Source organism: Symsagittifera roscoffensis, chromosome 3 (assembly GCF_963678635.1).
Source record: "Symsagittifera roscoffensis chromosome 3, txSymRosc1.1, whole genome shotgun sequence".
NCBI classification, from domain to species: Eukaryota; Metazoa; Xenacoelomorpha; order Acoela; family Convolutidae; genus Symsagittifera; species Symsagittifera roscoffensis.
Window position 1 is genome coordinate 23,064,313 of NC_087064.1, and position 25,153 is coordinate 23,089,465.

Consider the following 25,153-nt stretch of genomic DNA (forward strand, 5'->3'; position numbering starts at 1 on the left):
CTTATTTGCCTGATTATGGGTTTTTTCAATTTCAAATTTTACCCAACTTACCAACGTTTTGATCTTGAAAGTAGTGACTGCACCGCTCGACCGAACACGCTTTTAAATTTTAATTTTTTCTTCTTGAATATTTTTTTTCTCGCTTTCATTGTTCTATGGTTATTAGGTATGCATAGAATGTAATTACAAAACGATGATACAAAGGCGAAAGAACAAAGCATTAAACATCACATGGTCAAATCAAAAGAGATTAATTTCGCAAAACAATTTCGGATAATTTTGTCTGGGACATAAATGTCTGGTACAATTTCGAACTGTTTTGTCAAGGACAAATGTCTGGGACACAAGTTTATGCACCCCACTTTCGTATTTGGGGAGTTCAATTTACCTACTTTCAGCAGATCAATTTAAATTGAACTCAAGAAGTTCAGAAATACCTAAGTGCATCATAAAAGCATTAGTTTGAATGAATGCACATCTGTAGTTATCAGAGCACTTCAGACTTTTTTTACGAAAAAAATATAAAAAAAACACCAAGACCTGTATAAGTCTTATTCACTAGGTTCATCGACTCTTAAAAAACAACATCATTTTCTTGTACATTTGTAAGACAAATTTTACTGGAAAAAATCTAGTTCCAGATTACAAGACACTTGATCCCGCAAGTGATAACAAAGTCATTCAGGTTTTTATTAACTTCATTTGCATTTATGCCTTTGACGAGCGTTATTTGCCTCCCATGTAGCAAATGAAGTTTAAGAGATCTTAAGAAATCGAAAGTCAAACCGACACAGCCTAAATAAGCAATTCAGTTCGCTCATTGACACTTAAGCTGCCTGAAAATTGTACTACCTGCGAGGGACAGAGGGTAAACTAGGAGCAGGTCCCAAATTAGCTGGCCTGGGAGCCACGGGGGGAGGCTTCACTGGTTGAGGAGGATTGAGCGATGGATACAATGAACTTCCCGATGACGGGTTGGACGACCCCCCGAAGTCCGATCCAAAATGAGCCCCAGCAGCCCCGGATGAGTTCTGTCCGATGCCGGAAGCTGACCAATGGTCTGCTGATTGTGCAGGAGTGGGTGTGGAATTGGATGGTAGCTCCCATGGGTCTTGGGAGACGGGAGCGTGGGGTCCGTTGCGGGCACCATTAAGCATAGAACTGCTGCTTGCAAGGTCTGGATTGCGAGGAGTGAGGTTAGAGCTCGTGCCGAATTGGTTCAAGTCACTAGGAGCTGAAACAGCGCAAAAAATTAAGAACTGCTAGTTAAAAATAAAAAGTGAAAATGACATGCAGAAAATACAATAAGGTGCAAATGATAACTTTGAGGTTAGAGCATCGCGTTTTTTTTTTTACTTTTCAGCGGTATCAATGAATTTCTTTGAGACATCTCTTCAAGGTAAAGCCTAAAATACACTCATTTGCTAATATCGGTAACAATTACAATTTGATGATTTGAATAGACAATAAATGGCCCATCCAATTGCTACACTTGACACCAAACTTTGAGAACCAGTCACTAAAAGTCTTAAAATCACAATGATAAAACTAGTCGAAGACTGCCTTTTAGATTCCATAATGAGTGATCAAAAAGTTAGATCCATGGGTTAAACCGGAAGTTAGATTGAGGAGAGCAAGCAGAAAGGCGGGCGGGCAAGGGTGAGAAAAGAGAACTTTCTGATTAGTCGTTTGTGGGAAGTTAATTTGAGTCTTTGTCAGTAGTAATGATGGAGAGCGAGAGAACATATTGTTAACCACTGATGGAGGACAATACCTGGTGGCAAGGAATAAGGCGGTAGATTGTGACCTGATAACAAGTCTACTCTGAGATTGAGAATGCTTCTATTAATTATAGTTAAGCGGAGAGATGATATCATATGATTGAATAGTGATCAAATGCCGTTCCTTTTCTTCAAATCATACCACCTCCGTTCTAAGCCAATTTTGGTTCGCTCGCACAAACCAACTGATTAATCGTTACATTTATTTGCTTATCATATTACTGTCCAGTTGAAGCTTACTGGATGTTGAGAGACTGCTGCTGTTTGCTAGGGAAGTCGGTGGCTGGAGTTTGAAGCCGGAACTAGAACTGTTGTTTGTTCCGAACCCGAAGTCTCCAGCGGAAGACCCGCCCCCGTTGGTGAAACTGGGAGGTCCACCCCCAAACGGCACTTCAGCCGAGGGGGTTGAGGCGACGGAGGCTGCTTTGCGTGGTGCTGCAGTGGGAGGAGTGGTTCCTCCCGAGAGAGATCCCGAACTCACCTTAGGTCTGTTGGCCGATTGTATCTTTGCCTCGTCAATACTGAAAAAATGCAGCCCTATTATGGGCACTATCAAGTTACACTTTCAAAAAATTAAGTAGAAAGAGATAAACTTTTTTTGAAAGTTAGGTGACCTTTTTTTACATCCTGTTAAATCATTTCGTGAGCTTCGCCAACAGAAAAGGAAACATTTTTTATCAGAGAAAATTGTACATCAATCGAATTGTTCTTTTTTTGTTAAACCGAACATAGCCAACATTCAGTTTCCCACATTCGTAATTGGAGAACCTTATTTGGCTTCCTTTCAGGAAATTAATGTGGATTGTACATTACAAAAATCAAAAGTCAAACCACAAAAGATGAAATTTGGCGTGAAATATGTTCATTCACACTTAAAAACAAGGATGATCGTTTGCTGTACTCGTATCATAGCTTTCAGTGACGTCGTCAAAACAATAATAGCCAAATTGAGCCAAAAAAAACTGTCCTATTTTCCCAACTCCGGAGTACTCACTCATACAGCATTCAACAATTGATTACAGCTAATTGGCGCATCTTTTTTGTGGCAACGGATTTAAAACAATAAATATGTTGGTTAAGGGCAAAACTAGTGTAATTTAGGGTAGAGTTAATTTACCTGGACTGCAAAGTGGTCTGTATCTTGCGCAGTTGGGTTAGGGAGCTGCTGAAATAGTCTATCTGCAGGTCCACCAGCGACTTCAGAGTGGCCAACACCTCAACCTAACAAACAGCAAAATGACAAAACTAGTTATTTCGATATCTATCACTTTCAGCGACCAATGCCTATTTCTCCATGAGTCAATTAATACTTTGTTAGAGACTCTACACAGAATCGGTAAATTTATAAACAGAGGCGAAGTTGCACTTCGCACACACAAGCAAAAATATGACCGATAACGCTACTGGGAAAAACTGAATGAGTAAAATTTTGAGTCTACAAAATTTCTTAAGTGACGCACACCAATTATGAGTATATATAACTGCTAAGTGACGCAAGCCAATTAGGACGCATTAGCAGTACCAGTCAATTTGAAAAAAAAAAAAGAAATTTACTAACTAATACGCCTCAATTTATAGAGCGGACGCATTTTAAAAAGTATACAAAAACGTTCATTAAAAACATCCGAACCTGCCCAGGTTCGAGCCCTCTTATCTTGTTGCGGGTCTTCTTCCCTACCTTAACGCTACAGATCCATGATACCGTGAATCTTAATTGCTATTTGTAAAAAAAAAATGTGCTAATATCCTTGGCATTGACTGTACTTAATAGCTGCTTATTGATCAAAATGATCACTTTCAAAATGGACACATTTTTTCGCAACAACATTTACGTCACAAAATTATTTGCGAATTGGGTTGAAAAAAAAGATAGTTCATACTCATACTATAACGCAAGCTTTGCTTGTGCAATGAATTCAGTTTAACTAACTTTGCTACAGGGGCAAAGTACCACTCCGCATACAAAAGAGAAAAATGATCTTTAAACAATGGAGTCTGCTTGGCCCAAAACACATCCAGCAGACAATGAAAAATTGTCATCTACTCAAGGTAACCAAAAACAGTAAGTCAAATGAAAAGTATGTGATTTTATATTCTTCTGCATTTTTTGACAAAAAATATTATACAAGGTATTATTAACTAGTTTTTCAGCTTATGGTCTACTTCAATCGCCCTTAACTGAAATAAAAAACAACAAAATTTACGCAAAGATATTAAGTACAGTCAATGCCAAGGATATTAGCACATTTTTTTTTTTACAAATAGCAATTAAGATTCACGGTATCAAAAATCTAATTTTCGAAAAAAATATCTTTGCGTAAATTTTGTTGTTTTTTATTTCAGTTAAGGGCGATTGAAGTAGACCATAAGCTGAAAAACTAGTTAATAATACCTTGTATAATATTTTTTGTCAAAAAAATGCAGAAGAATATAAAATCACATAATTTTGAACTTTACATATTTAGATCAGCCTTCGCTATTTTTTCCACTCGATACCAGCTGAAAATCCCTTGCGAAGTTTACAATCAAAATGCGACAAAATTTATCAAGAACTGGGATGAGATCAATTAAAGCTAAATCCTGCAAATTTAGACAACAAAAAATAGTAATGAACAATGAATATACATAGAACCAATAGACAGATGTGACTGCCAATGAAATCAAGGAAAACAAAAAACATGTAATATCAAAAAAAAGATATCACACTAGAACTACTTGATTTTCAAATAACATTGTTGTTTTAAACTTTTTCATAAATTCACCCAACGACTTAAATTGAGAGTCAACCATCAAAAAATTAAATTTGAGCGTGAGCAACTTATAACAAGACATCGCAAAGCTAATTAGGCGAGAATAAAAAAAGCAATGTTTTAACAGAGAAACAAAGCCTCACTTCGCAAAAAAAATGCAAAAAGTAGCTTTAAATCGACTAATAAATACAAAAAGGCAAAAAAACCTTAGTGTTTTGAAAATTAAATGTCCTCTATGTGAATCGAACCACAAGTATCCGAGGCATCAAGCATCCGAGTCATCTACACTACACAACTGAGGTTTACAGAACCAAAAAACAGCGTAACTTTTAAATACTTTGACAAAGCGTAGACCGCATGCTAATACTCTGCAGCAAAAGTAATAGCTAAAAAATGAGACTATTTAATAAGGATTGGTTTGAAAAAAAATGGAAAAATGATACTTGCAGTACGAAAATTTACATTTAAATAAATGTTTTGCATTTCTTATATACGTCTACACAGAGGAGAAGCTACGCTTCGCAAATAATTGCGAGAACACGACCAAAAAGCAGCTCTATCAAGTGAAATAAAAAAAAGTAGAAATAAGCCTCAAATTAGCAAAAGCTCGGCAACGTTTCGGATTCGAACCTGTGACCTAGCACATTTGAGTCTCACGCACTTACCACTCAGCCACGTTTGCTTAAAATCCCTAAAACCTAGCCACCAGAAACGCTGCTACATATGCTAATAAATTGCCAATTCGATGCAGCAAAAGTAGCATAGCAACAAATACAAAAAGACACAAATTTGCATGTAACACAGAGGCTAAGTTGCACTTCGCATACAAAGCAAAAATATGACCGATAACGCTACTGGGAAAAACTGAATGAGTAAAACTTTACAGAACTTTTTAAGTGACGCACGCCAATTATATGAGTCTACATAATTGCTTAGTGACGCAAGCCAATTATGACGCATTAGCAGTACCAGTCAACTTGAAAAAATAAAAAAATTACCAACTAACATGCCTCAATTTATAGAGCGGACGCATTTTAACTAAAATACGAAAAAGTTCATTAAAAACAACCGACCCTGCCCAGGTTCGAACCCTTTTATTTTTCGCGGGTCTCCTTCCTTACATCTACGTTACAGATCCATGCTAACTTGAAGCTACATTTGTAATTTAATAGCCTGTATTAATATCCTTAGCATTGGTTTTACTTAATAGCTGGATCAAAATGAACACTTTCAAAATGAACACATTTTGTCACAACAATAGCTTGGAAAAAAAGAGTTCATACTCTAACACAAGCTATGCTTGTTTAATAAATCGCAAAGCATAAAGCCACATGATGTATAAGTAAGGCATTTCAAAAAATTGCGAAATATATTGAGCTAGAAAATTTCTAAAATCGAGTTTTGATTTTTGCTTTGATCATTCGAATTTCAAAGCACATGCTATCAATAAGCTGTAAAGGTGTCCCAAAAGTGCACTTTGCACTTTGATAACGTAAAGAATGTCCAGAAAACTTCCAAATATGCAATACACAATATACACGTTTGATTTTATGCGACAGGTCCACTTTTCTAATCAGAAAACGTTTTTTCTGCTCAACTTGGAAAATTAATCTGGAAGAGCTTCACAAGAAATCAAACGTAATACAGAACACACTAAAATTATATTTAAATCGGCATTTTGGGAACTTTTGATCATAAATATGCAGAGCAAAATGAAATGAAGATCGATTTAAAAACGGTATTACTGGTGATTAAAACCAAACTTCGTAGTCAAACTATTTAAGAGTCTTGTCTGACTATCAGTTATATTTTTCGTATATTTTCAGGAAAAATTTACGTCATCAGATGGGTTGAAAGAATTATCAATTTAAAGCACGGAATCTGAGCTCATCTAAATAAAAAATTCGAATACCGTTTCATCAGTTTCCATAAGAAACTATTGGAAATCTATTGGCATTTGAGCGCTCAGAGATGCAAAAGATCATTTCTCTAATTACCCAGACTAATTCACTAATTTGACATTAAAAATATAATATTATGATTATTTTTCCTTTCTAGTCTCATTTGAACCCAATGATAGATTGGACTGCTCAGGTGGCTGACTGTCCCCCATTACAGCATTACAGACAATATGATTCTTGACTGCACTGTGTTATAAACTCGTTCTCGTATTCTAACTGCTTTTGGACAGTACCGCCAAAAAAGCGAACTATATGGAATTGGCGTCGATTTGGTGCATGAAAGTGACGCTAAAAGTAGACTTATGGCGAGGTTAAAGACATGCACTGCATTTTTTCAATAGTGTGTTCAATGAAGCAAAAATAGAGTAGGAGAAGAGAGCTATTCAAAAAAAGTTCATTCAACCGAAAAAAAATTAACGAGACGGTTCTATCAGTGCAATGTATCAAGTCAACCGGTTTGATGTTCATATTTTTTAAAGATAGGAAACTGTGTTCAAATCTTTTCTAAAATGAAAATTGTTTCAAATTTTTCCAATTGCATCATGTGCTTGTAAACATGTCGGCTAAATGAACTTTCTTAGCGATGAACAAAATTCTGAACGTGGGTGTGAAAGAAGAGAAAAAGAGAAAGGTGAACAAAAGGTTGAGAGAAAAGGTGACCTCCTTGAATGTGACGTTGAAGTAAAGTCCAATAATGAGCCATGCAAGAAAAGGAAAAAAAGAGGAAGAAATAAAAAAAGAAATAAAAAATCTACAGGAGCTGTTCTCAGCTGCCGATTATCCATTTACATTTCCTCGCGGCCCCCAAATTCAATTCTCGCTTATTAGCATCATCAGAATACGTAACAGCTATGCAATTTATTTGAGGTCATGAATCATTTGGTTTCCGTCCGTAATTTCACGTCGAAAGTACAATGATACTACCAAATAATTTCAATGAGCTGCATTTGACGAGACCAAAACATGGTGCATTTAACGACAGATTCTTTGAAATTGCTTTCACTGTGCGACCGCCCAATTCGACTGATCGCTGTTTTTTTTTAAATTGAGTTCCGCAAAACATGTTACATGACCACTAAACTGTGCCCATGAGAGCAACCAAGAACTCTCGTGATTGGCGCATTTTTCGCCTGACCTTAACCAGTTTGAGAAAACCCGAATCAATATAATTTGTCAATTTTACTTAAAATGGTGAAAGCACAAAAATAAGCACAAAAATAAGAGGAGCACAAAATTTTAACAGAGAGTTTCGAGCCACTAGCCATACAAAGCAACAGAGCGTGGCAAACCAGCCGACAGAAAATGAAACGAAGTCGCTACGCCGAACCACAATTTAGAAGTATCTTAACTTCCACGTGTTCGTCTAGAATTGTCTTACATAACATTCATTTTGAGAAAACAATGTCTAGAAATACAATTGAATCTTAAATCAGCATCACAACAAAGCTAGCAAGCCGTAAAAAAGACGACAATACTTCAGCGGATACCCGTTGAGCAAGTGTCAAATTAAAAAAGTTTAAATTTCCATAGGTAGTTTGCATTTTTTCAAATTAAATGGATTATTTAGCAAACTAATTTGAAGTGAACTCAAAATTTATAACCAAAATTTCTGTTAAGTTTCAAAATTATGATAAAACATGTCAAATATTTCTGCTCATAGAGAGGAGAGCGACACTTGAACGAAAAGTTGGATGAGTAAGAACAAGAAAAAAGAGCAACTTCGACTTGACTGCACATCTTGACTGAACAAGAGCAACTTCCACTTACATCTGAGTTGATGAGGGAGCGCATGGCGGCGTCGCAAGACTGCTTACTCTCGTTGAACTTGTCCTCCGATATGCTCATCTCAGCCTCACTGATCTGCTTGCCCTTCTCTCGCTGCCTCTTCTTGCAGTCATAGTCCAGACGCCGAGACTCCAACTTCTTCAGATTAGCCTACAACAACACAACACAGCGTACACACAATATACAAACTCGCTTCTGAGAGACAGAAAAATTAACTTTTGGAGGAGCCTCAACTTTTGGAGGAAAACTAAAAACTTGAATGTCTCTGGATTAATAAAAAATAAGGGGCAATTTTCTGGCAATAAATAAGCTGATAAGGCACAATTCGATCTAATTGAGCCACACAGGCGCGGATTTAGGAATTTCTCGAGGGGGGGGGGGGCGGATTTTGAAACAATTTTTAATGATCCTATTCAATTTGAAATGCATATTGCTACGAGTTATATTCAGACAGGCTATTGAAATTTATTCGGTTTCTTCCTTTTTCATCTGATGCGGACTCACTGTTACATGCGATGTCATCCATCATCTCTTCAAGTAATCATTTTCAATAATTTTACAGCTAACTTCAATCAAAAAAGCTGGGTCAATTTACCATTGTCTTCCCTAAAGCGGGGGAGCGTGTTTTCTGATCAGGGGAGGATCTAGAATTTTCTCGAGGGGAAGTTGGGGGCTTAATTTCAGGCGGATCTAGGTATTTGTCGAAGTTGATGAGGGGGTAGATTTTCAAAAAAAAAATATTTAAATTTTGTCGACCTATTTTTAAGTCGACCAAATTGATTTTCTGAGCTCTCCTAAACCACTATAAAGACCCCAACTTGACACAATTTTCTGCGCAGCAGCCAAATTTTGAAAAAAAGGCCAAGAAAAGCGTTTTTAGGCACTTTTTGGGAAAATTTCGACCAAAAAAAATTGCAAATTGCGTTTTTTTTTTGGCGCGCGCTCCCCTCTCAAAATTTGTATAGACTAGTGTGTAACGCATCTCCGGTGCTTCGAACTTTCAACAACTCAAAAACTATTCTTTGAGTGTACTCTGACAGCATTCAATTAAAGGGTTCGTAATTGCAAATTTTGCAAAGTTTTTTATTCAAGTTTTTTATACAAATTTTGAAGAACCATAAAATTTTGTGAAGTTTTATATAATTTCTTCAAAAATTTTAAAATGAACTAAGAAACATCACATCCGGGAAACTGAAAGCAATTGAGCAGTCGCATTTGGACGCAAGATTTCCAACTCCTGAGAGTAATCTTACAGTACCCCACTACAACGTTGGGAAATTCAAATTTTGAGAAACTTCACCTTAAATTTTCTATATAAAAAAGGTATTCACATCTCGTTAACTACCAAAATTTGAGCAGTCTTTTCTGATTGCAATAATCGCAATCTTTGAAAGTACACAACTACACGGTTGGGAATTTCACTTAAACGGATTATTTTGTAATTTGAGTGTTCTGAAAATTTCCAAAAAAAATCACAAAAATCGCGTTATCTCGTAACAAAAAAAGATTTGGGCATTCTCACTTAGAGGCCAAATTTGTATAGACTAGTTTGTAAACCCCTGAGATTACTCTGACAACCCTCCAACTACAGGTTAGGAAATTCAAACTTTGGAAAAAAAAAAATTTAATTTTCATAAAAATTTTTTGAAAAAATTACAAAAAACGTCATATATGGGAAACTACAAAAATTTGAGCAGTCAAAATGGGAGGCAAAACTCTCAACTCTTGAGAGTACACTGATAGAGCCTCACTACAGAGATGAAAATTTCAAGTTTTGTGAAATTTTTTATAACTAAGTTTTCTGAAAAATTTTGAAAAAAAGATAATAAAACGTCATATCTCGAAAACTACAAGAATTTGAGCAGCCACAATCAGAGACAAGATTCGCAGTCCCCTGAGAGTACCCTCACAGATTCCAATAACAGGATTCAGATCTTCAAACTATGGAATTTTCCAACATTTAAATTTTTTTTGAAAATTTCAGAGAAAAACAAAAAAACGTCATATCTCGAAAACTACACGGATTTGAGCAGTCAAATTTGGCGGCAAAATTCGCAGCTCCTGAGAGTACCCTGACAGAGTCTCACTACAGTGGTGGTAATTTCAAGTTTTGTGAAATTTTTTTCATCTAAGCTTTCTGAAAAATTTTTAAAAAATCCATTAAAACGTCATATCTCGAAAACTACAAGGATTTGAGCAGCCATAATCAGAGGCAAGACTCGCAACCCTTGAGAGCACCCTCACAATATCCAACAACAGGATTGAGATCTTCAACGTTTTGGAAATGTTTGAAATCTACTTTTTTTGAGAAATTTTGAAAAAATCATAAAAAACGTCATATCTCGAAAACTACGTGGATTTCAGAAGTGAGATTGAAGGCAAGATTCGCAATTCCTGAGAGTACCCTGAAAGCACCCAACTACAGGATGAAAATTTTTGAAATCAATTTTTCAAGAAATTTTTGAAAAATCTCGAAAATTGCCTATCTCGTAAACTAAAAGGATTTGCTTATTCATATATGGAGGCCAGAATCGCAAAACATGGGAATATCCTACTATTGGTTTGCTAATTTCAAACTTGATGAAAGAAACACTGAATTTAAACTGGGAAATTTACAAAAACTGTAACCATTGCAATATACGATATAGCTTAAACGTGAAAAAATTCTTTTGTTAAATATGCAAAAATAATACGTTGAAAAAGCTTTAACATGGCGAGATAGTGAAGCCCGCATTTAAATATACAATAGATAGATGAAAAACTAGGCGGCGGGTAGACAGACATAATCAAATTAATTAAAAAAGCAGGTATACAGACAGACAGACATACTTAATTTGGCCTGTAAAAAATACTGAAAAATTAATGGCTTTGCTGGAAAACTAATTGAAAAAATTTCTTGATCACTGCAATATATGATAAAATAGCTTAAACATGAAAAAATTCTTTCGTTAAACATGCAAAATTATTATGCTTAAGCATGGGAGAGTATAGATAGATAGATAGATAGATAGGTAGATATAGATAGATTGGCGCCCGCCGAAGGCGCCTCTAGAAAAATTTTAAAGTCAGTCAGCCAAAAATGAATATCTCAAAATAGTACAAAAGGGAGACCCTTTGGCTCGGCAGGGGGTCGAATTCCTGGGGAGGGGGGGGGGGGTCGTCCGCCCCCTCTCTTAATCCGCTACTGGAGCCACATCAGCTAAAATATCGCCAAAAAGTTTCTGCGCAGTTGTTGTTGTCGATTCATGAGCTGTGAGGGATCCGAAAGATTCTGTACATCTGAGGTAGCTGTATTTTTTCCCAGATTGAGTTAATGAGATTCAGACATAGTACGGAGGTCTTCACAGACACAAAACTTGTTTGCAATGAAGTTTTAAGCTTCGGCTGTCATAGATGTTGAATATCGTAAAATGCATGGTTCTCTATGATTTCTATCTTTCAATTACGGATCTGGCCACCTGAACTTTCAAATATAGCTCAGAAATTGAGCCAGCTTTCTTGAGAAACATTTTAAAATACACCAGACTTTCTTCCGCGAAAGACAGAAAAAATAGAACAAGAATCATTGATTCTACTGGTAAGTAACTGCAAACCTTGAAAAAATTGTGCCACTTCGATGCCCTCAAACCTGTACTGCTATTGTAACTACTATCTTTAACTAGTTTATGACTTTTGCGCGGGACAGTTTCAGTATAGATTGGTTCGTTGACACTTCTTCGTAATTTTAGCAGCTTTGCAGATACAACTTTGCAGAGACTAGTTTACGGGTCTAAGATTTCTGATGATCAAATTTTGAAGATTTGAGATACGGGAGAACTCAAAAAGTAACAAAAATGCTGCAAACGATCTCCTTCGAGAAGTTAATCTGTTAGAAAATTTCTTCACAGGAGAAAAAAGAACACCTTATTGTACGGCACATGTCATGGGTGTCTAATCAATGTTTTAAAATCTCAAGAGTTATACACACAGGCGAAGCCGAGCACCACTTGCGATACCAAACAAACATAGCATTAGAATCTAGCAGGCAGAAAATGAAATGAAAGCCACTAAGTCGAACACATCTACATAAGCGTCCAAGTTTTTTCTCGAACGATGTTCAATTAGAGGGAAACACGGCCAGCCATGCATCCGCTGGCGTTAAATAAGTAATCAGAAACATTTGAGCGGCAAATGAACCAAGAAATTAAACATCAGTCCAAACCCATTCGGCGATTTAAGCTTATAATCGAAGTCAGAGTTAGTAAAAATAATTATTACAGAAATGAATCAAAAACGCTTTAAATTACTATGAAAAATGCTTAGGCCAAATGATTCAAATAGCTTGATAAACTAGTTGTTAACGTTGAAAAAGACAAAATTCCCGATTCGATAACGCTTGCTAATCGCACGGGTTAAGCTCAAGAAAATCAATTCTGAAATCTGATCAAAACTATATGCGTAGTAAAAAAGCCAACAGACAATCGGTAAGGAGTTAATTGAAAACTCAACAAAATTTAAAAAAAAGGACTGATTTGTTTTCAACTTTTTTAAAAATTATATAAATCCGGAGAAAAAAAGCTTTGATTTTCAAGAAAATAATATTACGGGCCTTCTTTCATGAAATTAGCCCTATTTGAGAAAACTGGGTCAAAGAGTAAATTAATGATTCCGCTGGGAAAACGAAACATAGCCAGCAGACAGTTAAAAAGGTCAATGAATTCAAGTAGCCCGAGAGAAAGGCTTCTGCATATCCCCCTTTCGTAAAATTTATCTATTGCTATTCAGTAAAATTATAACAAACAGGCAAAAAGCAGAGCTTCGCAAACACATGCAAGAATAGTAAAAGAGCTATAAAATTGCCAACAGGGAAATGAGTAAGAAAGCTCTGAAGATTTAGCCGTAAACAAGTATCGAGCCATCGTCCTCAGGATTATCAAGCATTCGAATTTCTGAGCGAGCCAGACGTCATAGGTGTCTAAGAGTTTACACATCATGAAATACAATCTGACAGTCAACATACAAAAAAATAACGCCGATAAAAGCATAATACAAAATAAACATTGAAAAAACATAAGTAAAAAAAATGAAAATGTCGAAATTACTATGAAAAATGCTTAGGCCAAATGATTCAAGTAGCTTGATAAACTAGTTGTTAACGTTGAAAAAGACAAAAGTCCCGATTCGATAACGCTTGCTAATCGCACGGGTTAAGCTCAAGAAAATCATTTCTGAATTCTGATCAAAATTATATGGCAGTAAAAAAGCCAACAGACAGTCCGTAAGGAGTTAATTGAAAAAAAGGACTGATTTGTTCTCAACTTTTAAAAAATATATATAAATCCGGAGAAAAAAGCGTTGATTTTCAAAAAAATTATATTACGGGCCTTCTTTCATGAAATTAGCCCTATTTGAGAAAACTGGGTCAAAGAGTAAATTTATGATTCCGCAGGGAAATCGAAACATAGCCAGCAGACAGTTTAAAAATGGTCAACGAATTCAAGTAGCCCGAGAGAAAGGCTTCTGCATATCCCCCTTTCGTAAAACTTATCTATTGCTATTCAGTAAAATTATAACAAAGAGGCAAAAAGCAGAGCTTCGCAAACAAATTCAAGAATAGTAAAAGAGCTATAAAATTGCCAACAGGGAAATGAGTAAGAAAGCTCTGAAGATTTAGCCGTAAACAGGTATCGAGCCATCGTCCTCAGGATTATCAAGCATTCGACTTTCTGAGTGAGCCAGATGTCATAGCTGTCTAAGAGTTTACACATCATGGAATACAATCTGACAGTCAACATACAAAAAAATAACGCCGATAAAAGCATAATACAAAATAAACATTGAAAAAACATCAGTAAAAAAAGAAAATGTCGAAGAAAACAAGGTCTACCAAAAGTTTCGCATGTTTCGATATAAGTTCATTTTGGGCAAACATGCCAAGTAAAACATTTGAAAATTCAATGAGCAACGGAGCAAAACTTACGAAGCAAAAACTCAGCCGACAATCTATTGAGCCGTAAAAAATTATTGATTGGACATAAATTGAGCCGAAAAAAATTATTTTACAAAAAAAGTCCCCCCGAAACTACAATGAGTAACATTTGCAACTACATGAAAATTGCTTGTTGCAAAAGTGATGTGATGTGGCAATTAAGCCGACAAAAATTAAGAAAACAAAGGAAAGTCCAAAATTCAAATTTTACCGAAAATGTCATATTCATACACTGAAAAAAACAAGGGTGCAATAGCGACCAAGTTAAACCTAGGCGATGTGGGGACAGGTCTGGAAGTTGTTTATGTTCAATAATAAAGCAAGGAAAAAAAATCAATTAAGATTTGATAATAAAGCTTCACTTTTAAGCAATTAAGACTTTGTAAGAAAGCAAGTTTCCGATTACAAGACATTTGCTCTCCCAGGTGAAATAAATTTGCGCGAATTTGGTTGGCAAAAGTGAGCCCGTATTGTAAAACTGTTTGTGCATGAACTCGTTTATTACATCAACCATTGAACTCTTTGGAAATATTTCTGAAGTTTTTTGTCTTTCGCACGATTTTCTCTTTCTCATGTTTTCCAGTGAAAACAAAATGAATTTCTGTAGAATATTTATAGTTTATATTCAAAAACATAGCCAACTTTCGAATTTAAAGAAAAAACCTATGCTCTTAAAGCTCTTTGAAATTCAAGAACACTTTTTGACTGATGCTTTTTTTGATAAGATTAACCCAATTTGATATTGAGAAAACTGGATCAATGGGTAAAATTTTTATTAAGCTGAGAAATCTGATCCATCCAAAAAAAATCCACTTTCGAAATTAGAAGTCGCTCACGTTTTTTGTGACATTTACACTTTAACTGTTCTATAGAGTGGGTTTTCTTCGTTTTCACAAAGGAAATGAACTGAACTTAAAAAAAATCAAAAATCAAACCGCAAAAAAAATCCTATTTTACCATACACAAATTTTAGAATTTTCGTGAAACAAATTCTATATTTGTCCCCTTTCCTACTCTTAGAACATTCTGCTTATTGACCGGCCACTATATGCAGCAAAAAATTTCCAAACATGCTGTTGAATGAATAATTGAAAAGGGAACTGGTGTATTCCATGCAACAGTTTCCTTTCAAAAGACCTACTAAAACGGCTAAAATTTTCCAAAGGTTGATCAACAGAGGTAGTACAATCTTAAGCCCAATCTGCAGAGTCGCTTAAGCCACAGAATAAAAGGATTATCTGCCAACCAGATTGTCTCAGACTGTCAAAAGGAAAATGTCCTACCCTAGCTCAATATAGTAGTAATAATAAAAGTATAAGCTTGAGGGCATCGCCCATAGATTCTGAAGTCGTCACATTTTTTTTCAAGAAATTGTACTTTCTAAATACGCACAATCTCCCGGAGCACAAATCATCGAGGAGCTCAATGAATCTTCCGCGGAGTAATGGCCAATTTATTTTGTAAAGGTTCCCCTGACTGTAAACTCCTTTGAGCTATATTTGCGGCTCATGAGGTAGGATTCAAAAGCATTTATAGTAGAACTTCTTCCGGTGCATTTTTGGGACATACAAAATCGGAAAAGCGTATATCCATGCATATCACGACATGCAATTTGTGCGGTGTCTGTAATTGTACATATACTATGCACGCAATTCATTAACAAGTCTTCAGATTTAAATGCAGCTACCTCAAAACCTCTCAGGGTTCTATGCAGCTCATGAACAAAAACGACAAACGTTTCACCTAAAATAATGACAACTGGGCAGATGAGAAATAATGTTGGGCCTGTTTAAAGCGTTTTTTACGCAATAACTTTTAAGCGGATTTATTATTTTTTTAAACTATCTTAGCTATTTTGCAATAAATAGCTGAGCTATTTCGCAATACATAGCTCTATATTTGATTACGGAACACGAATGTATACGGATACAAGATCAAGCTCTTTTGTGGCGTGGATTTTCTTACAAGAATAGACTTGATTTCCTTGTTTTCCAGACAGGCCAGCGGTTCCAGGAAAGTTTGTTGCACCCCTGTATCCAAATTATCTTTAATCTCTGCCATCTGAGCGTAGCCTTCAGCCAGATTCCTTAAAGTGGTCGCTGCAAAAGACCAGAATTCCTTTTTAATTACCATGCCAGGTCTAATGCAATTTGTATTGTAACTTACCAAGATTTCCTGGATGGGGCTCCAATTCCTTGGAATACAATTCGAGCACATCAGCAAACTCCTGTTCTGTTTGCTGATATTTTCCAGACTTGGTTTGCTTGCCTTGAACTTTGCTCGTCAGAGTTTTAACCGTTGCACTTGCTCGCATTGCTAAAAAGGTCTTCGTTTTTCATTAGCCTTGATTTGACATAGTTCGAATTCAAATACCAGGCAGTATACAGTATAATCAGATATTTTTTGAAAAGAATAGAGAACGCAAATATAAAAATAAGTTTAAAATAAATTCAGACCTATTCGAACCTTTTTCCTCCATAAGTGATCTGAAAAATTATGTTTTGAAGAATGACATGATGTTAAGAAAAAAGTCATTTAGAAGGTGGTTTCGCCCAGTCAATTGTCCTAAAAATTAAGTTAAAACCACCTCCATAATTCCGGCTTACAAGCACTAAAAACAGTTTCCGCTCTATTTACATTGCCTTTCTTTATTTATATCAATCTTAGCATACAAATAGTATAAATTAATATTACACCCAAATCACTTGTTCTCGAAAGTGAAGATTGTTTAAAACACTATTTACTTGGATTGGGTTGAATCATCTCTATTGTTTTCCCCTGAACATCGTGTATGAATCCAGCAAGAGCTTGAGTGAGCTTAAATGCAAAAGTTTTTAAATTCCAATTCATAAATACCAACTCAAGAGGTAACGGCAAATTATACCTTTTCATTATCGTTGAACTCCTCTTCGTGTTTTGTGCCTTCCACATTCCATATTTTTTCACTCATGTACTAAACCAGAAACACACAGCATGTACACCAAGTCAAAGTTAATATTTCCGAAAATATTTATTAAAGGCAAACCTGGTTGACTTTGTTGTATTGCTTCGCAAGGCCCATCAAAGACATATTGAGTCCTTCAAATCACGAAACTTCTCCAAAATTACATAAATATAAATATCATTATCTGAAAACAGTTAATGAAAAGGCAGGGTAAAGTATCATGCCAACAGAAACACAGAGTCGAAGCTGAACTTCGCATTACTTGCGATACAACGCAATCTCAGCATGACAGCTAGTGAATAGAAAATGGGATGGAAATAACTTATTCGAAAAACGAAATCATAAATTTCAAGCCGAAACTAAGCTGACATTACGTTAGTAGACGCTTATTGAGTCGAAAACAAAAAAAATACATATCAAAAAAACTTCTTGTTGAAAACAATTTTGAGCAATTAAATTTAACAACTTTGAACCTCAACAGAAAAATGAATTCAACTTAATTTTAAAGTCTTCAATTTCAAAAAAGTAGTCTACGCCGAAACCATTCAGGTCGAAGAAAAAAGTGGTTTAAATGGGCCCTTCCGTCATGCGACGGTACGTGCACAGGTTGAATAGGGCCGTACCAACACTTTATGAGTAAATCAAGTCGATTTTAATGCATCCAGAGAATTAAAATCTACCCTCCTCGATCATAGCACAGATAAAATTGTCTATATTGGATGTATTTTTAAGATTTTTTCAGCCCTAAGGCAGAGATTGCACTCCTCAGAAGTGCAAAATTTATTTGTGTTTTTATAAAATTTATTGTGTCCGAGTATGATTCGTTCCGTTTTTGTGACATTCGACCAGAATGGACAAAATGCCATCTCTGCAGTTTAAGAATTTTTAGCAGCGGACCTTCCGAGTTACTGATTTTGAAGGATTAACGACGTTATTCGGATGATTAGTAGAACGGTGAAGGTCAAGATATTCTGGTATTTTGAAGTTTTAAATTTTCGAAGTGATGACGTAACATTTCTGAGAAACATCAGAAACGGCCATTTTGAAGGAAGAGCTAAAAAGAAAGAGAACAACATTAGTTGCAATTGCGAGAAGAACGGAAATAGTGATAAAGAAACGACAACGAATCACGGAGTTAACAGAGAACGTTCCGAGTTGCAACTATAGTGTCGCTACAATTGTTGCAAGGCCGTTGCGAATAACGGTGAAGGGTGGAAGACGGCCTTCCGGGTTACGGAGAAATCAAGTTTAACGTGCTTGATTCAGTGGATTCAAGAATCCGGAAGGGTTTCGGCACTGAAACTTTTATCATTTCATATAAACTTTTAGCTTCCTGTCATGTCCTGAATTGAATTTAATTAACAACTGGATTCATTTTGATAAGGATGAGAAGCTAGGAGTTGGGGGAAAGGGTTGATCCATCTTCGATGGAGATGATGATTTTTATCTACTGAACAAAAACAATAATAATTCAATAAATAGTAATAGCCCTGTTTTTAGGAGTGACCTCGTGGTCTGGGGATACTGAGACCCAGCCATTAGCTCACTATTTCTGCATGTAATTAAGTTAATTTGAGTGTTTTGACCGAAGCCGAAAGCAGTAACGTTTTTTGTCGACCCGATGTTAGAAAAGACCACCGAAAGTACTGGCTTGGTAGAGACGGTGAAAAGCATGCAAGGCTCTGTTTAGACGTTAGCCAGTCGTCTTAGAACTTAGTTTTGTTCTCCGTCGATATGTATCTTTCGGGCGAATTTTACATAGATGTTTTTATGGCGCTCCTGGGTGTTATTCTTTTTTAACATCATGATCGGCAGAACCGTTAACGAGCACTCCGCGCCGAGCGGATGCTCACATTAACGCCCTTAATAGGCCTAAACCGCTGGGGCGGAAGGGTAGTTCAGAACGCGGAAGCCTTCCGGATTGCCGTGAATAGTTTCTTAACCTAGTTAAGACCGAAAATTCACGAATCAGGAAGGGTGGGGGGATCGGCCATTCCCTCGTTCCCTGAGAGGTTTGTGACCAAAAACACTTAAAGATATATATAAAACCAAACAAAAAGCAGTATAGTACCCAAGGAAAACAAAAAAAAATAAAAAATAACCGAAAAAACCAAAAACAGTAAAAAAAAAAAAGTAAAAAAAAATCAGTAGAAATCATCCCCCCAGACAAGATGTGATCCGACCCTCCCGTTTGTTGTTAATAGATATATTGTTATTACAGGCATTTATATCAGTCAGGATCGTTACGATCAGTTTTTAGCCCGTTTGTGAGGCTTGTACTGTAGGGTTATTTGAGCATTTAAGCACGTTAATGATAAATTGCGCTCAATCCGGAAGGGTCAGCTGATTTGCGCTCAATTCGGAAGGGTCTTGGGAGAAGACTGATCCGGCAAGCAGTACAAGGAGCAACAAGAAGGGGCTCATCGACAACAACAATCGACTGTTGGGTATCGTTAACAAGTTTTGTATCCCTTTTGGTAAAAAAAAATAAGATAGTAATCTGTGGGGGGCTCGACAGTGCTGCACTGTAGTGACCCTTCACCGAAATGCGAATATCCGAGTTACGCACCTTAATTCGGATATTAAACAAACCCGGAGGGGTATAGTATTACTAATATTATTACTAATATAGCCTATGTTAATACTCTTATACCGTTTTTCAGTGAAAAACACAGAAAGCAGACCGGTTTTTAGGGTCAAAATAGCGATATTTTGATCCCCCCACAAGTCGCGATTTTTGAGATATCGGTATTTTTTGAAACGGAAAAAATCGCTAAATTAGTGTGTTACATCGTAACTGCACTACTACAATAGATAGAACCGGTTAAGTTTAGTTCGGAAGTGGTTGGAACTATTTTGGAACAAAAAACCAAATTTTCGTGATTTTTGAGAAAACGAAACACTATAAATTCAGAAAATTTTTTAAAATTTTTGAGTTAGAACAGTAAAAATAGTTGTTCGGACAACGTCCACTAGTGAATCTACGAGTTTTAAAACCCGTTTTAGAAAGCCTTCCGGGTTGCAGAGAAATCGAACTTAACGTGTTTGATTTGGTGGATTCATCAATCCGGAGGGGTGCAGGTAGCATAGTTTTTCGCAAATTTTTTCAACTAAAGCGTTTTATATCGGGTCTTTTGCTTTGAAATAGAAAAGTATAGGCCTTCTGAGCTCGGATCAATAATTTTTAGGTCGAAAGGACCAGATTTGCGGAAAAAGTTAGGCGGAACCTATAAGAGAGAAATTTCTTGACTTTAGAAAAAAAGACGTTTTGGTTAATAACTTTGGAACTACTAGGCATATCGAGTTGATCTTGGTACAAATAGATCAGAAGTTAGCGAAATTAGATCATAAATAGATCAGAGCTTACTGATAGGGACAAAAGTTTTTCGGAAAAGTAAGCGTGAAAATTTTTTGGGATTGTTTTTAGCAAATTCACCAATTTAGGAAGGTAGACCCTTCACGTTTTGTAAATTTCTTTTAGAAAAGCCCTTATACCCCTACCAAAAGGTAATAGCGGTTGAATAAAGTAACTTTAGGCTGTTCTAGACGAAAAGGGAAGGCTAAAGGCACAGCAAAACCTTAATCGAGCCGAAGTTGGGCGAGCGATAAGAACCTTCACCGTTAGCGTGAATTGTCGAATAAGAGGCTTAACTTCAATCCGGAAGGGTCTAGGAAAGCACTACTTACCCTTCCTAGTTAATCAACAAAGCAAAATAGCATCGGAAAACGTATCCGGAGGGGTATAGGTTGAAAGAAGGAGACCTCCGAAAGGCTACTTCTAAAAAAGGAGGGCTCCCAATCCGGAGGGGTCAAAATTTTTTTACAAAACCGGAGGGGTCCGAATCCGGAGGGGTCCTATAGTTGCTAAATCGGAGGGGTCCGAATCCGGAGGGGTCTTATATCAACTAACTCAGAGGGGTCCCAATCCGGAGGGGTCTAGATTTTGTTAGTCCGGAAGGGTCCTATTTGTGCCAATCCGGAGGGGTATTATTTTATTAAAGGACCTAGGTAGACGGAAGAAAGACTAAAGTGAGAGGTATTAGGATATTAACAGACAGGCTAGGAATCAGTGACTGCACTGGTAACTTGCCTTTCAATAAAAACCAGACCAAAACAAAACAGGTCCGAACTTCGTCTAAACAAAAAAAGAGCGTAATTCATTGGTGTGGATTGTAACATAATACGTTTTTGTGAAAAGTGACTGCCCTGAGGATTTTAGTAGGTCTAGCTCGGGCAGTCCGAAGGCAGATAGGTAAAACAGTACTCGGTGGGTGCAATAGACGCCCACTTGAGCAAATTACTGCCTTCAAAGTTTTGTCTGTTTGGTGCAGCACCGAGGAGGGAAAGCTTTTTCTTTAAAAGACGAGTTCGACTATTGCACTGCGAACGACTAAAAGTACATTACACATACGTTTTTTTTTTCATAGAGGCATTCATATTCTGTCATTATTTATATATATAATTTTTGTTCTTGATTTTAAATCTACATAAACTGTGCTTGATTGGGTAGTGAGTACACTATCTTTTAAATTGACTGATAACATCATATTGTGCTAGTTTTCAAATCTTACGACCGATAATCAGTTAGTGTGAATGAATTTTATACAAACTGTACTCTGATAACAAACAAGGATTCGTGGTCACTATTTTATAGAATCTTGTGAAATTTATTGTGTTGTGTCATTTTTATTGGTAATAAAACTATAAGGTCACCAGCAAACAAATTAAGTGTATAGGCATTAAGAAGTGACAAATAGAGAATGAGTCTAGACAAGTCAAGGATACCGAAACGAGGTAATAGCTCTAGGAAATTCATACCTGAAAAGCAAAGAAAAACGATGACCGATCCTTTTGTGGATTGGATCAAACGAGCCCGGACCGACAAAGTGGAGACGGTTTCAGGCAAAATGGTTGAAACAAGGAGTCAGAAGACCTCAGAAGAGCGAAAAGAACTGTTAGAAGTGGAGGTCCATACGGACCATGCCATGAACGACAACGAGGAAGTACATGGACTGGAAGGGAGAGGCAGAAGGCTGGCGAGTGAATCTACTCCGGTAGAACAAGGTCATGATTTTGCCACTTCCACGGGACATTGGATCGAGAGGAGATGTCGGAACTGTCCGACATCTCAACTGAAATAGCGGCAACTAGAAGATCTCCAACAGACAACACTATGATGGCAAGCGGAACTGAGAAACAAACAACGTCATCATCGTTCTCAGAAAGAATGAGGAACACCTTAGGAAACATCTTTCCATTCACCATGGGAGGGGGCGCAGGAAATGAAGGTGAATCCCAGGAGGAGGAAGACGAAGAAGAGCAAGGGGACTTTGGGTCTCAAGTCAGCCTCAATAGTTCGACCCAGGAGAATGAGGCATATGTCGGAAGAGAGACTGGAACCATGGACAAATTTGGTGTGGTGACAACGATAAGCAAAGAGGCAAACACACCGGGCCAGTCGAGAGGCTTCGCGATTATGACAAATTCAGAGCCGCAAACTGGAGAGAGTAGAAACAGAGGGCTAGGCAACGCATTGGCGGATCCTGAGATGGATAATGAAAAGACGTCGATGCAGAGAGTCAAGGCCCGGATCTCGACCAGCACGAAGCTACCTGGGACCGACAGGGTTACACCACCACTAGTGACGCCCCTCGTTGATAACGGGGCAGCACTAGAAGAAGCCTTAAACAACATAGTGGACAGTTTAGGAGAACAAAATGATCAGATGTCCATAAGAATGAGTGAACTAGAAAGGGCAGTTCACATTGAAAGAGAAAGTCTGCGGGAAGAAATAAACCGCAATAGACTAGAAGTTGGCAGGAGCGAAAAACGCTTGAAAGAAAGAACGGACGAGCATATGGCGAAGAACTTGTCGCGAATGACAAGAGAAGCGGAACAGCGAGAGTTACGCTTAAGAGACGATATGGAGAAGTAAAGAGTGCAGCAAGAGCAGTCTCTTGGGACTCTTGACACAAAGATAGACGCGATGATGGAGAGGCGAACTCAGGCTATCATGGATAGGTTGGCCGGGCTACTAAGCAGCAAGAGTGGACCAAAAGAAGGAGAACCGAACTCGGGAGGTCCCAGCAGGGAGCCGAGGGTGAACTTCAATGAACATCAAAAGAGGAAGACGTATGGATCCACTAGAGGCTGGGGCAGTTCGTCAGGCTATGCCACAAGGGGTAATGGAACATGGGTCCCGAACAGTAGAACAAGTTCAACGGGGAACAGACAGACCTCTAACGAACGACCAACGCAAGGCACACATGCGACTGGGAGAAGTGATTCCGGTAACAGGGGGCATGCAAGCCCGGGGAAGAGTCATGTGGGCCAAGCGGGAAACACTCACGGCGATTCGGATTGCAGGGATGCACCGCATACAGAGCCTTTGACAAGGTGTGAGGACACTCAGGCGGGACACTCAAGGGATGTTACGGCAATGGCCACAGCATTTGAACCCCTAAACAGGTCTTTGGAGACATTCCTTACAAGGTTATCCAGAACCAATGAACGCAGTGAGAAGTCCAGAAGAGTCTTTAAGATGCTAAAAAGATGAATCTGATGGCTGTATTGATACCTGGATAGAGGTAATGAAGCTGCATTTCGAGGAAGAGGACTTGTCGGAGAGACAGGAATGCAGTGCGCTCACCAGCAACTTGGAAGGGACAGCCCTGAACTGTGTCATGGCCAAGAAGCAATATCAGCGTGACACAGCTGAGCAAATCTTCGAAATCTTGTTATACCGTTCCGGATCAGGGGTGCAGGGGCACCAAGCGATGATGCGGTTCGAGAAACGGAGGCAACGAGAAGATGAAACGATAGACAAGTTTCTCGATGACTTGGAAATGCTGAGAAGACGCAGCCAACCGGATGAGTCAAACCGAAGGATGAACCTGGCCGTAGCCTCAAAATTCATCGATGGTGTGAAGAATGATGAACTTCGAACGATGCTAGCAACGCATTACACACCACTATCAACCAATCAATGCGCCAACACCAGAGGAGTTGAGGCTCAAGTCAAAAGAGTATCTTTTGTTGAAACCTCCTTCGAGATCTGGATACTACAAGAACAATTATGGCAATTTTAACAACGGACCAGCAAACCAAGGGAACAATTGGTACAAACCGAGGGATGATATGGACAAGAGACGCTCTTGTGCCAATTGCAGTTCAACGGACCGTTATGTGTCAGCATGCCCAACTTACAAACAAGGCATGAAAGCAATAGGCTTTAGCCTCGCGGACGAAGATGCGTCAGAATTGGACCATGAGGATTTCAGGAGAGGAGTAATTGCAAAATTCGGCCCGAGGTGTTTCTTTTGCAACTTGGAAGGTCATTTTAAATCAGATTGTCCGCAATTCTGGGATGCAGTGGCAGACATCAAGCATCCAAGACATGAAGAAGCTTTGTCAGGAGTGAAAGCCAGCAAGGCTCGCCTTTTGAGTGAAGTGGAGGCACGCAGAAAAGATAAACCTCAAGAGCTGGCGGCAAAGAAAATGCAAGCGGTAACAGAGGAGACACGTGAACCGGAACCAGCAACTGCGGCTGATGACTTCAAGATCGATTATAGGGCAGGCGCGAGGGATGCTCTAAATGGAGTGCAGCATGAACTGATGACGAAAGAGATCGAACAAAAAGTCAAACTTGAACTGGAGAATGAGAAACTTCAGGAGCAACTGAATACCTTCAAAGCAACGGAGTTCGAGGAGACTAAAGCACCAAGCAGTTTGAGCATGAAACTTAATGTGATCTCCGGTCAGAGGTTCGGCATGGTGCCGCAAGGAAGCAAGATACAGTCGATAATTTCAGTGGCTGGACACCAGGTGATCAGAAATCTGAGTGAACCATCCGAGTTCACTTTGATGCATTTGGACACATATGCAGATTATCTGAGGCAGGTGCAGCCACGCACCGAGTCGAGAGCTGTGCGAGCACTACTAACGACGGGTGGCCCTGGCATGAA

The 25,153-nt window shown here is 37.9% G+C and overlaps 4 protein-coding genes across 6 annotated transcripts in view; 1 reads left to right on the forward strand and 3 right to left on the reverse strand.

Annotated features, from left to right (window-relative positions):
- LOC134841892 (dnaJ homolog subfamily B member 6-like) overlaps positions 1-25,153 on the reverse strand; it is a 463,167-nt gene that overhangs the window by 206,950 nt on the left and 231,064 nt on the right. The window lies entirely within an intron of this gene.
- The window catches only part of LOC134841887 (E3 ubiquitin-protein ligase NEDD4-like), a 378,569-nt gene that overhangs the window by 122,351 nt on the left and 231,065 nt on the right, over positions 1-25,153 (reverse strand). The window lies entirely within an intron of this gene.
- LOC134841889 (leucine-rich repeat-containing protein 45-like) overlaps positions 1-25,153 on the forward strand; it is a 449,626-nt gene that overhangs the window by 67,062 nt on the left and 357,411 nt on the right. The gene's annotated exons all lie outside the window — the stretch shown is intronic.
- LOC134841891 (endophilin-A-like) overlaps positions 1-25,153 on the reverse strand; it is a 259,814-nt gene that overhangs the window by 3,596 nt on the left and 231,065 nt on the right. The window contains exons 2-11 of one of the 2 annotated variants that reach the window (XM_063857955.1): positions 17,271-17,371; positions 17,130-17,198; positions 16,990-17,062; positions 16,412-16,561; positions 16,211-16,344; positions 8,260-8,427; positions 2,899-3,002; positions 2,022-2,302; positions 1,775-1,807; positions 853-1,234 (exon numbers count right to left, since the gene is read on the reverse strand). In XM_063857955.1, coding sequence (XP_063714025.1) covers positions 853-1,234; positions 1,775-1,807; positions 2,022-2,302; positions 2,899-3,002; positions 8,260-8,427; positions 16,211-16,344; positions 16,412-16,561; positions 16,990-17,062; positions 17,130-17,198; positions 17,271-17,315 — 1,439 coding nt within the window. In that variant the 5' untranslated portion in view covers positions 17,316-17,371. The remainder of the gene's footprint in view (positions 1-852; positions 1,235-1,774; positions 1,808-2,021; positions 2,303-2,898; positions 3,003-8,259; positions 8,428-16,210; positions 16,345-16,411; positions 16,562-16,989; positions 17,063-17,129; positions 17,199-17,270; positions 17,372-25,153) is intronic. The other variant, XM_063857956.1, reaches the window with a different exon arrangement.